This window comes from Hibiscus syriacus, unplaced genomic scaffold (genome assembly GCF_006381635.1).
Source record: "Hibiscus syriacus cultivar Baekdansim isolate YM2019G1 unplaced genomic scaffold, ASM638163v2 tig00110576_pilon, whole genome shotgun sequence".
Taxonomy (NCBI): domain Eukaryota; kingdom Viridiplantae; phylum Streptophyta; class Magnoliopsida; order Malvales; family Malvaceae; genus Hibiscus; species Hibiscus syriacus.
In genome coordinates, this window is record NW_024062787.1 from 117272 (window position 1) to 130639 (window position 13368).

A 13368-nucleotide genomic window follows, 5' to 3' on the forward strand; every position below is an offset into this window, starting at 1 on the left:
ATCGCAACGCGAATATGAAAATCGCAACGCGAACACATAAATCGCAACGCGTATCCGTAAATCGCAACGTGTATCCGTAAATCGCAACGCGTATGGGTAAATCGCAATGCGTATCCGTATATCGCAACGCGTATCCGTAAATCGCAACGATAATACATAAAATCGCAACGCGTATCCGTAAATCGCAACGCGATATTTAAAGCGCCATTATAATCGCTACGCGTATTTTATTTTCAAATTACAAAAAGAATATTAAGACAAAATCCCGTAATCGCAACTCATAACCTAAAACCTAAAATCACAACTCAGTCCCATCTCCATCTCTCACTCTCTACGGCGAAGAAATCTGTCCCCATCTCCGAAGATTTCCGTCCCATCTCCGGCGAAATCCCTCACAACCATTCACGGTCAGAAATCCCTCACAATATTCAGAAATGGAAAATCAACCTCCGAGGGTTAGTTTTTTAATTATTTTTATTTTGAAATGTTTGCATTATTGTAGGTTTTTCATATTGAAACTGATGATAAGTTTACTGGGCATTTCAATAATAGATTAACCATTTCACTTAGATTTCATTTCGCGTTACGATTCTGTCGTTGCGATTTCATTTCGCGTTGCTATTCTCTCGTTGCGATTTTCAAGTTAGTATTGTCTTTGTCTTTGTTCTGTCTTTTGGTTGAAGTAATGCAATCCATTCAAGTTTCAATTTGCAGAAGAGTCGCAACGAGATAAATGAAAATCGCAACGAGAGAATGACTGTCGCAACGAGAGAATCGCAACGCGAAATGAAAATCGCAACGAGAGAATCGCAACGCGAAACCAAAATCGCATTGCGATTTTCATTTCGCGTTGCGATTCTCTCGTTGCGATTTTCATTTCGCGTTGCGATTCTCTCGTTGCGATTGTCATCTCGCGTTGCGATTCTCTCGTTGCGATTTTCATTTCAACCAAAAGACAAAACAGTGTTGCAAATTTTAGTTTCAAGAATAAACTACTACTTTTTATGTTTATTGTTTTTGGTATATCTTCACAGTGTAGTTTTTGGTATATCTAACTTGGTATGTTTATTGTTTTGTAGAATTTTTTTCGGCTCAATTGACCTTGAGAAATAAAGTCAGCCTGGCCACTACAATTGCAAAGAAGCTTTCACCTGCTCAAAGACAATTGTTTGAGGAAACCTGCTTCGGGCCATGGCTGAGAGTACAACATCCGGGTGGAGATGCTAATTTGACCCATTTGTGGCTTCAGACCATGACATCAAATCTACCCGACAGTATACAACGTGGTGAGGAAGAGATATGGTTTCATTTTCCACCAGCGTATACTTGCTTTGGGCGGAAGGAGTTCTGCTTAATCACTGGTCTACGATTCGGACACGATGATGTAGGCCGGTACACTCGTCATATCGCCCGCCCATCATGGTTATCCCGAGTTTTTCCGGATGAGTCAATGGAGAAGCCGAACCTACATGTCGACGACCTGAAGAAATTATTTAATAAGAAAGCTGGTTTCACTCGGATGGAAGACGTCGATGTTGTCCGAGTATGCCTTCTACTACTTGTGTATGCCGGCTTTTTAGGCAGAGAGGCCAGACAACCTATTCATCGGGAGCTAATAATATTGGTAGAGGACCTGAATGCATGGAATCTGTTTCCGTGGGGTTCGTATATATGGAAAGCTACCTGGACTAAGTTGTCGTCTGCCTTTGATGACCGCAAAAGTTTGCGGGGCGATGGGTCCAAATACACTTTGTCAGGCTTTGTTTGGGCCTTTAAGGTAAGAATTTCTATATAATGTTTCTAAAATTATAATTAATTATTTAACAATTACTAATTTTGTTATTATATTGTTTGTAGATTTGGATATTCGAGGCTTTCCCCAGCATGCGTACATATGCAATAAAAACGTCAAATGATATTCCCAGGGCTATTTCCTGGAAGAGGAAAACTCTGTTGGATTGGGAAGACTTAATACCATATGCCACAATAAATAATGTAAGTTAACACATACTTTCATATAATATATAAACAAGTTATTAATAGTAGACGTTTAACTTTGTTTGAGTTTTTATATTTTAGGAGGCCAACATTCCATTACAAAGACTGACACCCACGGAGGAAGAGCTTGCCACTGATTGGTGGCAAGCTAGTCAGAATTTTTTTGATGGCACGGATGATGAGCAGCATCCACTTCCTCCAATTCGAGAGCCATCACCTCACCTAGAGCCATCACCGATCGACCCGACTATACACCTCTAGAACGAGAGCCATCACCTATCCCGTCACATCATCGAGCCTCTTCTCCACCATCACCTCATGATAGGCGACCGGCAAAGATGCCACGACTCCTATCTCCCTGTTCTCCACCTCCACCTCAACGGGATGAGTCAAGGGAGTTACGTGATGAGGTCAATGCCTTGCGTGAGGAGATCGGTACTCTACGCGATAACGATGGTGCATGGCGTGTGGAGGTGTCAACTTTACGTGGTGAGGTTGCCGCTCTACGTGAGATGATAGTATCGTTGCAGAATGAGGTTCATACTCTATGCAACGAGGTAAGTTTAAGATTTTCCATATTTAACTTAATGATAAATTACTCGTAATTTCACTTAGATTAGCCATTTCACTTAGATTGCTTAGTAAATTTATTCGGTTGCTGCCAATTCTGCTAAACTGTGTATTCTTTAACACTGTGAAATAGTATTTGTCTTTGTTTTGTCTTTTGGTTGAAAGTAAATTTGTTCGGTTGCTGCCAATTCTGCTAAACTGTGTATTCTTTAACACTGTGAAATATATTTGTCTTTGTTTTGTCTTTTGGTTGAAAGTAAATTTGTTCGGTTGCTGCTAATTCTGCTAAACTGTGTATTCTTTAACACTGTGAATATATTTGTCTTTGTTTTGTCTTTTGGTTGAAAGTAAATTTGTTCGGTTGCTGCCAATTCTGCTAAACTGTGTATTCTTTAACACTGTGAAATAGTATTTGTCTTTGTTTTGTCTTTTGGTTGAAAGTAAATTTGTTCGGTTGCTGCCAATTCTGCTAAACTGTGTATTCTTTAACACTGTGAAATAGTATTTGTCTTTGTTTTGTCTTTTGGTTGAAAGTAAATTTGTTCGGTTGCTGCCAATTCTGCTAAACTGTGTATTCTTTAACACTGTGAAATAGTATTTGTCTTTGTTTTGTCTTTTGGTTGAAAGTAAATTTATCCATTCAAGTTTCAATTTGCAGAAGAAGAAATAGTTTACTTTCGCAACACGAAACTTAAAATCGCAACGCGAAACCAAAATCGCAACGCGAAATGAAAATCGCAACGACAGAATCGCAACGCGAAACCAAAATCGCAACGCGAAACCAAAATCGCATTGCGATTTTCATTTCGCGTTGCGATTCTTTCGTTGCGATTTTCATTTCGCATTGCGATTCTGTCGTTGCGATTTTAATTTCGCGTTGCGATTTTGGTTTCGCGTTGCGATTTTAAGTTTCGTGTTGCGAAAGTAAACTATTTCTTCTTCTGCAAATTGAAACTTGAATGGATTGCATTACTTCAACCAATAGACAAAACAAAGACAAATACTAACTTCAGGGTATTAGTTTGAAACATATTTTCTTTGTTATCTGATGCATTTGTGAACTATGATAGAATAATGACTTGGGTGAATACAATGCAAGTTTGAAATATTTGTCTTTGTTTTCACTGTTTAAATATCATGTCTGTTTATTTACTGATTTTTGTATTTAATTATTTAGCGGCCCGATAGAGTGGATGCTTTACGTCGGGTTATGCTTGCACGACGGAGTTCACGCATCAGACAGCGTGCACGTGCTATTAAGTCTCCGTACACCCCAATAGTGCGAAGACACCGCAAGAAGAAGCCCGACTCGCCTGTCATCCCTCAAGAGTCCACTCCTATCGTTGAAGAGGCCCCCCATATCATTCCTCGAGAGTCCCCTCCCACCGTTCAAGAGGCCACTGTCATCATTGAAGAGGTCCCTCCCACCATTCAAGAGCCCGATTCACATGGCGTCATATGTAGGCTTCTTGAGAAACCCTCTGACGTGCGGACATGATGGATTCAAGTTGGCTCTCGTATGAGTTACCGGCCAGTACCATACCGGTATCTGAAGAGGAGAGGGAACAACTACCGGACACAATTTTGGATAACACCCTTTGGGCTAAGACCGCAGTTGATTTTTATCTACATGAGCGGAGCAAGGGGTGTTTCACTGACATATGCAAGCTCACCGATGATATCTTTTTGTTGCTTGAACGGCCTTGGTGGGGCGTATTATTAGGGGTCGAAGACAATGGCTATTTCGATGGGGGGGTAAGTCTTATATTTTTCTTATATTTCAATTTGATTAATTTTTTTTTTAAATTTATGTAAGTCACTAATATATGTCTTTTTTTGTAAAACAGCATATCGATGCGTGGGTGACACGTCTTCTAATAATAAGAAAACTTAAGAAAAATAAAAATATACGATATACAATAATGCCGACGTCTTTTCACGCCGTTCACTTGAAGAATGCACGAGATGAATCATTTGATTTGGGCATGGACAAGCTAAACTTTATCCTGCATGGTGGGAGGTCGATAAGGTTAGTATTATTTTAGATTAAGTTTAAAGGTTTTATGAAATAAGTGCGCAAATGAATGAATTATTACTTATGATTGCAGGTGTTTATCCCTGTTTTGGAACGTAAACATGGATTCTCGTCGAGCTTCAGCTCCCATCCCTTAAGACAATAGTGTATGACAGCATGATAAATTACATATCATTGGCTGATTTAAGAGATGTTATTAAGGGATGGAGCTCTCATTTGGCTAAATTCTTGGATGCGATCAATTATTGGACTCGTTCTGGAAACAAGAAGCCAAAGAAGCTCAATATTACAGTTATTAGAGACGAGACCGCGCCACAACAAACGAGCGGAGCCAGAGGAGATTGTGGTCCTCTCGTATGCTTGGCGTTGGAGCGTTTGACGACGGGAAGCATCAAGTATCTACCTCCCACCGATAGAGATAAAGCTGCAGTAGGCTTGTGGTTTCGGCATTATATGGCTAAATCGATATATACGAGACGCTGCCTACCTGCATCCGCGTTATAAAAATGTCCATAAACAATTGGTAAGTTTATATACTTTTGGTTTGAAAATGTTTGGTTAAGTAACTAGAATTCAATAATTTGCTGTTTGTAGGTTTTAGATGTGTAGAAAGTGTTGTTTGAACAAATGTTTGGTTTCTGCAGGTTAATCTCAGAAGTGAACTGCGTGAAAATGATGTCGAGCTGCAAAAGTTGATTCAATAGTTTAATTGATTGTTTTTTTGATTGTTTAATTGATTTGTAAAAGTTGATTCAATAGTAGATGATCGGAAATAAGAATTATGCTTATTTTTGATTGTTTAATTGATTTGTAAAAGATGATTGTAAAAGTTGATTTGTGTAATTGATGCGAACATAATTCTTATTTGTGCTTGTTTAATTGATTGAAATGTAATGGTTGATTTTGTTGATTTCAATCTGCATTATGTTGAAGGCAAAAATGACTATCGCAATGCGAAATGAAAATCGCAATGCGAAATGAAAATCGCAACGAGAGAATCGCAATGCGAAATGAAAATCGCAATGCGGAAATGAAAATCGCAATGCGTTTATAATTTCGCATTGCGATTATCTCGTTGCGATTTTCATTTCGCATTGCGATTTTCATTTCGCATTGCGATTCTTTCGTTGCGATTTTCATTTCGCATTGCGATTTTCATTTCGCATTGCGATTTTCATTTCGCATTGCGATTTTAATTTCGCATTGCGATTCTGTCGTTGCGATTTTCATTTCGCATTGCGATTTTCATTTCGCATTGCGATTCTCTCGTTGCGATTTTCATTTCGCATTGCGATTTTCATTTCGCATTGCGATTCTCTCGTTGCGATTTTCATTTCCGCATTGCGATTTTCATGTTGGGATTTTCATTTCGCGTTGCGATTGTATTTTCCGTGTTGCGATAGTCAAATGCATGCCTAATAGTGATAACAACTGAATAACAAGAGTTGGTTAAGTCAAATGGTTGGCCTGAGTCATTAATTCAACTGAAAATGTTAAAAGTTCACACATAAAATCCACATAATACAACGTTTGCATTTAAAAATCACCTAAGTTAACAGTCTCAAAAGGTGAAGCCAATCGTGATTGGGATTTTAAAGATGATTGCCTTTTGCTTGACACCATATGAGCTTTGGATTTTGATGAGGATCCATATTTTGGTAGAGGAAAAGATGATTTTGATGGCACTGGTGATCCACATGTCAACCTTGTATGACCACTTTCCTTGCACCGACTACATGTCGATCTCTTCTTCTCTTCACCCTTAGACGGTATACGATCGTGACTTTTTGGTCGGCCAGGTAGCCTTCTGTCCATGGCTGGTGGCAAAACTGTTTGTAAGTCATCTGGTATGTCCCACTCAGAAGGATGTGGAATAGGGTAGACAATCTCGGCATAAGTCTGTCGATAAACTTCTGTAGTGTAGCAATCATAGCGTATGCGCTTGAATCATCTTGGTTTAAATGAAGAGCAACTTTTATAACATGGCCACACGGATAACCAGATGTTTGCCATTTCATACAACTACACGTCTTTGCATTTAGATCGACTAGCCCATTTAAGTTATTATCCAGTACTTGAAACAAAGTGTTTGAACATGGTTCAACTCTCCATGACGTTGACTTCACAACACGTTTCGTTATCTTTTTTTCAGTCCATGGTGTAACACGATGTTCCAATGTTCCTGTAAATTTAAATAAACAATACTTAGTAAAATATATAAATATGATAAGTTACGAATTCAAAGAAATAATACCTGCATGGTTTCTTTCTTGTAGTACCACTGTTGAATAGAGGCTCAAAAAAACTCCATTAACATAGTAATGGGTAATTTCCGGGAATGACGACTTAGAGCGTTGATTGATTCTGCACTATTAGACGTCATGAAACCATATCTTGCTCCAAGTTGATGTACTCTTGACCATCTTTCAAACCCGACATCTTCTAGTGTTTGAGCACACTGAGGCAAAACACGTCTTAAACAATTTATATGCTTATTGAAATCCACTTCCCGATAAGCTTTTACAGCCTTCCAGTATGTCCATTTGTGCTTTTTTATACCAGCAGACCTTGATTTTAGATTTCTATACAAATGAACACCACAAAGTCCATGAAAAGCATCTGGGAAACACCTTCTAACAGCGTTGTCAATTGAGTTTGCCCTATCGGATATGATTGTCAGATTGCTAATAGGACCTATGCAATCCCTAAGATGCCCCATAAACCATGTCCATGAATCAGAGGTTTCAGATTTGCCAACCCGTAAGCTATTGGCAATATCCCATTGTTAGCATCCATGGCTACTGCTAATAAGTTTACTCCAAGGTATCGACCTTTCAAATGTGCTCCGTCAACTATAATAACTGGGCGCATGCAAGTAATAAACGAACGAATCTACAAAATATATACACAAGAATATAATCATTTAAATGTGAAATGCATGTAACTAATAAAAATGAGTCAACAAAATTATATTGATTTACTAACCGTAGCACCAATGGCGATAAACAGCAACTCAAAGCGTCCATCTCTATCTGTTTTGATATGAGTTACCGACCCAGGATTTTTCAGCTTTAAATTGTGACAATAAGCCGGCAGTTGGGCAAACGATGCTTCTGGCGACCCCCTCAACAATTCCAAGGCATAACATTTGGCTCTCCAAGCTTGAGAATATGATATACTAATCTTGAACCGAGCATTCATGTCAGTCATAATTTCATGTCCCCGATATACCCTGCCATTCAAAAACATTAACTCAGCCAGAAAACCACCCAACACCTTTTTGTTTGCCTGTCTATGGTGAGGAAAAACTTGGGTTCTTGAACATGTATGTTTATCAATAAAAGTCCTAACTTGAAACATTTTGCAATCTTTTATTCTCTTTGCAATCATACGCCACGTACAGTTTTTGTCAATCATACACCTTGTTTCGAAACGATCTTGCTTGATTTGTTAACTTTTAGTTGATAGCCATCTTCCACACATTTCGTATATAAAGCTATCTTCAAGTCTTCCTTTGTATCAAAACAATCATCTTTCTTGATACGAATAACTTTTGTGTAACAATCAACTGCTATCTTTATCAACTCTTCTTCCGGTATCTGAAGTAATTCTGGCATATTCCAGTTATACGCCCGTGGCATTTTCTTTTCTTCGGGGACTTTTTCTTCTTTTTTCTTCTTCAGGATTATATGAATTACAGAATGGATGTTCAACATGTTCATTCACAGTCGTAACTTCCTCCTCATTATCATCAACATTACATTCTTCGGCAACGGCTGTTTCATCATCAAAATTCGGGTATTGACCAATATCAATATCATTACACGCATGGTCTGTTTCTTCTGAAACATCATCAAAATCCGTGTATTGACCAATATCAAAGTCCGGATATTGACCAAGACCAAATTTCGAATACTGACTAGTACTCACAATTTTTTCTGTTGGCTCATCATCGTCTAACTGGTCAATACGAAAACCGGAATTTGGTGCTGAAAGTTGATTGGGATTTGGATTAGAGAAAGGTTGTGGGTTTTGAGAAAAACTTAGTTGATTACTACCCGCTACTGACCCAACAATACTACTTCTAGGTTCAACAACATACAATGTAACATCATCTTGTGAAACCCTAATGTAAGCAATGAATCGTTCAACATCTTCATTGTCGGTTAACAAATAAACTTTACCATTTCTCTGATAAGATAGCCTAAATCCACTTAGGGGCTCTAAATTCAATTTATTTGAAACACGTAGCATTAGAGTTTCATAAGTTAACTTTTGTAAAGACAATTTTAGTTGAAGATTCATGGGTAAAGGCATATATTGTAAAACACCATGAACATTATCCCATGACCCTCCAAAACACAAATCTATCCAAACATGATCAATATTAGATGATTTCATGGTTGTAAATTAATTTACTAAACAGACGAGCTGCGAAACTAAAACCTGTTGCCGGATTGGGAAGGATGTCGTTGGATATAGGAACGGATGTCGCCGGAGAGAGTGATAGATGGAGATGGAATGAGTTGCGATTTAGGGATTTAGTTTATGATTTCAGTGTTATATACCCAAAATTTCAGTGTTGTGATTTACAGATTCTCGTTGCGATTTACGGATTATCGTTGCGATTTACAGATTCTCGTTGCGATTTACGGATTATCGTTGCGATTTACGGATACGCGTTGCGATTTACGGATTATCGTTGCGATTTACGGATACGCGTTGCGATTTACGGATACGCATTGCGATTTACGGATACGCGTTGCGATTTACGGATACACGTTGCGGTTTACGGATACGCGTTGCGATTTACGGATACGCGTTGCGATATACGGATACGCATTGCGATTTACCCATACGCGTTGCGATTTACGGATACACGTTGCGATTTACGGATACGCGTTGCGATTTATGTGTTCGCGTTGCGATTTTCATATTCGCGTTGCGATTATGGAAAATCGCAATGCGAATATGTACTATCGCATCGCGATTTTCAAGAATCGCGTTGCGATTTTGGAAACTGATTTGCGATTCTGGGGATCGCGTTGCGATTTTTATTTCGCGTTGCGAATTTGTTGGTCATTTTGGCAAATCCAAAAAAAGTTGGTTAAAATCGTATATTATAACTTTTTTTTGGTCACTGAGGCGATTTTCTCATAATATAATGATAGTGATATATGTTTTTCAAAATAATTTAATTTTAATTTATAAATATACATTAATTTATTTAAATTAATTAAATTTTAATACATATATCGACTTCTAAATGAAATAGAATACTAAAAAAATAGAACTTTCTTATAGGACTTTCAATCCGAATTTCTGATTCAACACCGAACAAATTACCTAACATGCTAACACTAAGCAAATGGTCAAACTGTGACTACAGCAAAATTGTTATAGCGTTTTTAGCGGCGTTTTGGGAGTAAACGTCACTAATTATAAACATATTGCGGCGTTTATATACCAAATGCCACAAAATGATAACTTTAGCGGCGTTTTTTTATATAAAAACGCCGTGATAGAGTAATATGTTAGCGGCGTTTCATCCATAGTGGCGTTTACAATCGCCGGAACAGAATAGTAATTTAGTGGCGTTATTATACAAACGCCGCTAAAGACTCGTACTAGTGGAATTTTTATACAAATGCCGTCGTTTTCCTGTTTTTAGTGGCGTTTATATTTCCAAACGCCGTAAATTTTTATATCTCGCAGATCCCCTTTTCCATTTTTAGGTTTCTACCGCTCATTTTTTAAGTTTACTTTTTCTCAAAGGTAGAGAAGCTCTCTCTCGCTTTAAAGTTCTGCTAAAACCAAAACGGCTCCTAATTTCGTTTCCCCCCCCCCCCAAATCTACAAGCCCTAGAGAAGGTCGAAGAAAAAGAAGATTACCAGGACAACCGTCTCTTTGTTCAGAACACTATCGATGTGTCTAAGCTTTGTGCTTCAGAACTTGAAGAATTTGTCAAAGGTTCTTGTTTCTTCTTATATATATTTCATGATTCTTTTTTTTAGTTTTAGAATTGTGTAAATTCGGTTTCGTTTTTGTTAAATTAGATTAGATTTAGCAGCTTCAAGAAAATTATGGAAAATTGAGGCTGCTTCGATTTCGTTTGTTTCTGCGTTGCCTTGTTGCACAGGTGCTAAAGATGTTGTGAAAACATGTATGGATGCTGGTGTTAAGGTAATTTTGCTGGGGTTTAATTAGGGGTGATAAATAATGTCGTTTGTATATATAATGTTGGGTTTTTTATTTTCTCGCTCACTCAGTGATAGGGATGGCAAACGGGTACAGTTTCGTAGATTCCGCACCGTATCCGCTCCAATTGGAGCGGGGATGGGTATAATTTTAGCGGGTAGTGGGCGGGTGTGGATTTATAAAGTGGTACCCATCATGGGTGGTGGGCGGGTAATGGGTTTGAGACATTACCCGCCCCGCATCCGCCCACCCCACATCCGCCCTCCCAGCTAAATATCTATTAAATTTTGGACCATTATGAATTTAGGTGTAATTTTAGAGACTAATTTATAAATTTTAATATTGTATAATATATAACATATAATTTATCCAAATATTAAGGATATTTAGTCTTTAATCTGGTCTTTAATTAGGGAAATATTCGACTCTTTAATTAAACCCATAATCCCACTAACCACGTCACTTTCCATGTTCTTTAGCCCATGCTGCCCATCCAAACACAAATTAACCGTACTATAAGCATTAACATCAAAAGCATCAGTTTCTATGTTCTTTAGCCCCTCAAAACCCATATTAGGCGCACTATGAGCATTAACATCGAAAGCAACACAACAATCCAGCTCTGCGACTACATGCTCCCTACAATCTGTCTCCATAACATTCGTAGAGCTACTCCTCTAACAAATTGAAGCATGCGCTGCTACCCCATCACGAACTGTCTGGGAACCAACTCCAACATCCCATTAGTTTGCTATCAGGCGGGTCTAGATGGGTATGTCGCTAGTGGGTAGTGGGTGTGGGGATGGATTTGAAAATGTACCCGCGTGGGCGGGTGTGGATTTGAAAATTTGTACCCATCATGGGTGGTGGGCGGGTGGTGGATTGAAAATATTAGGTGGGTATGGGGATGGGGAGGAGGTATCCGCACCCGACCCGCCCGTTTGCCATTCCTACTCAGTGATCTCATCATTGTATTGCATGGGCAACCAGTTGCTATCTTTCGCATTTCTTGATTGATTTTGTCTAAATGGTGTAATTAGATTTATGAGTGGGGAGTATACCTAACAAATCTTACTTTACAGAAATAAAACGAGGTTACATATTGGACAATTGGTGAAGGACACTTAGGCTAAACTTAAACAAGCTAGTGAAACAGATCATCGTGCTGAAGTCGGTGTAAGTTTATTTCTTGGTTATGATTTTGGGTTTCATTGATCAGCCTTATCTTTTACTTTTTAAGTCAATGAAAAGGAGATATGACTGTACCGTTTGTTGTTCATGATGTTCCTCATGTTCTATATTTCGAACTCATGGTAATTCGTAAATGGTTTATTGAAATTATTTTTATTACTGCTCGACCCCTCCTCTCTGGAAGTACTTGATGCCCTTTATATCCGTGTAATTGTAGGCAAACAAGAAGGTAACTGATGCCAAACTTGCAAAAGACTTTCAAGCAGTTTTGAAAGAATTCCAGAAAGCTCAACGGCTTGCTGCTGAAAGAGAAACATCATACACTCCTTTCGTTCCCCAAACAGTTATTCCTTCAAGGTATTTATCATCTGAGAGTTTACATGTACTTAGATTTATAAGTGATTTGAATGCTTTTGTTCTCATGGCATACTTGGAAATTGAGTCAATAACAAGATGGTCCTGAAAATCCTTCATAAAACATCCATTTCGAAATGCCTTAAACTTTTGCTTGTTACCGTTATTCTCACTAGAGGGTTCTTCCTATTTTATTCAGCTACACTGCTGGTGAGGTAGAGGTTGCATCAGATAAAAGTGCCAAACAGCGAGCCCTTCTTATGGAATCAAGAAAGTAACTTTTTCAGTTTTTCTTTATGAATTCTTACCCTTTTCATAAGGTGATCACTTCTGAAATTTGGACATGGATTTTGGGATTTCTTTCTGTAGTTCATGTTCGTTTGGCAGCTTGTACATGTTTTTTAAATAGATGCTGGACTTATTTGAATCGTTATGCAGTTTTTCCTGGTATTTAGGCTTATAATAAAATTGAGTTTGAGAATCAATTTAAAAAGAGAAAATCGCCTCAGTGACCAAAAAAAAGTTATAATATACGATTTTAACCAACTTTTTTTGGATTTGCCAAAATGACCAACAAAATCGCAACGCGAAATAAAAATCGCAACGCGATCCCCAGAATCGCAAATCAGTTTCCAAAATCGCAACGCGATTCTTGAAAATCGCAATGCGATAGTACAAATTCGCATTGCGATTTTACAAAATCGCAACGCGAATATGAAAATCGCAACGCGAACACATAAATCGCAACTCGTATCCGTAAATCGCAACGTGTATCCGTAAATCGCAACGCGTATGGGTAAATCGCAATGCGTATCCGTATATCGCAACGCGTATCCGTAAATCGCAACGATAATCCGTAAATCGCAACGAGAATCTGTAAATCGCAACGATAATCCGTAAATCGCAACGAGAATCTGTAAATCACAACACTGAAATCTTGGGTATATAACACTGAAATCATAAACTAAATCCCTAAATCGCAACTCATTCCATCTCCATCTATCACTCTCTCCGGCGACAT

At 38.3% G+C, this 13368-nt stretch overlaps 1 protein-coding gene across 1 annotated transcript; it reads left to right on the plus strand.

Moving 5' to 3' along the window:
• Positions 1–10529: 10529 nt before the first annotated feature.
• On the plus strand, positions 10530–12625 carry LOC120133074 (syntaxin-22-like). The gene is made up of 5 exons (XM_039149732.1): positions 10530–10567; positions 10661–10787; positions 11931–11978; positions 12211–12350; positions 12547–12625. Exons 1-5 carry the CDS (start codon positions 10530–10532, stop codon positions 12623–12625), a joined length of 432 nt encoding a protein of 143 aa, XP_039005663.1.
• Positions 12626–13368: the final 743 nt, after the last annotated feature.

Bases quoted from the DNA above. Each gene is read 5' to 3' on its own strand.
- LOC120133074 (XM_039149732.1), top strand. From the start codon at position 10,530: ATGTGTCTAAGCTTTGTGCTTCAGAACTTGAAGAATTT. The intron at 10,568-10,660 runs GTCAAAGGTTCT...TTGTTAAATTAG, and splicing joins CTTCAGAACTTGAAGAATTT to ATTAGATTTAGCAGCTTCAA. The intron at 12,351-12,546 runs GTATTTATCATC...TATTTTATTCAG, and splicing joins CAAACAGTTATTCCTTCAAG to CTACACTGCTGGTGAGGTAG.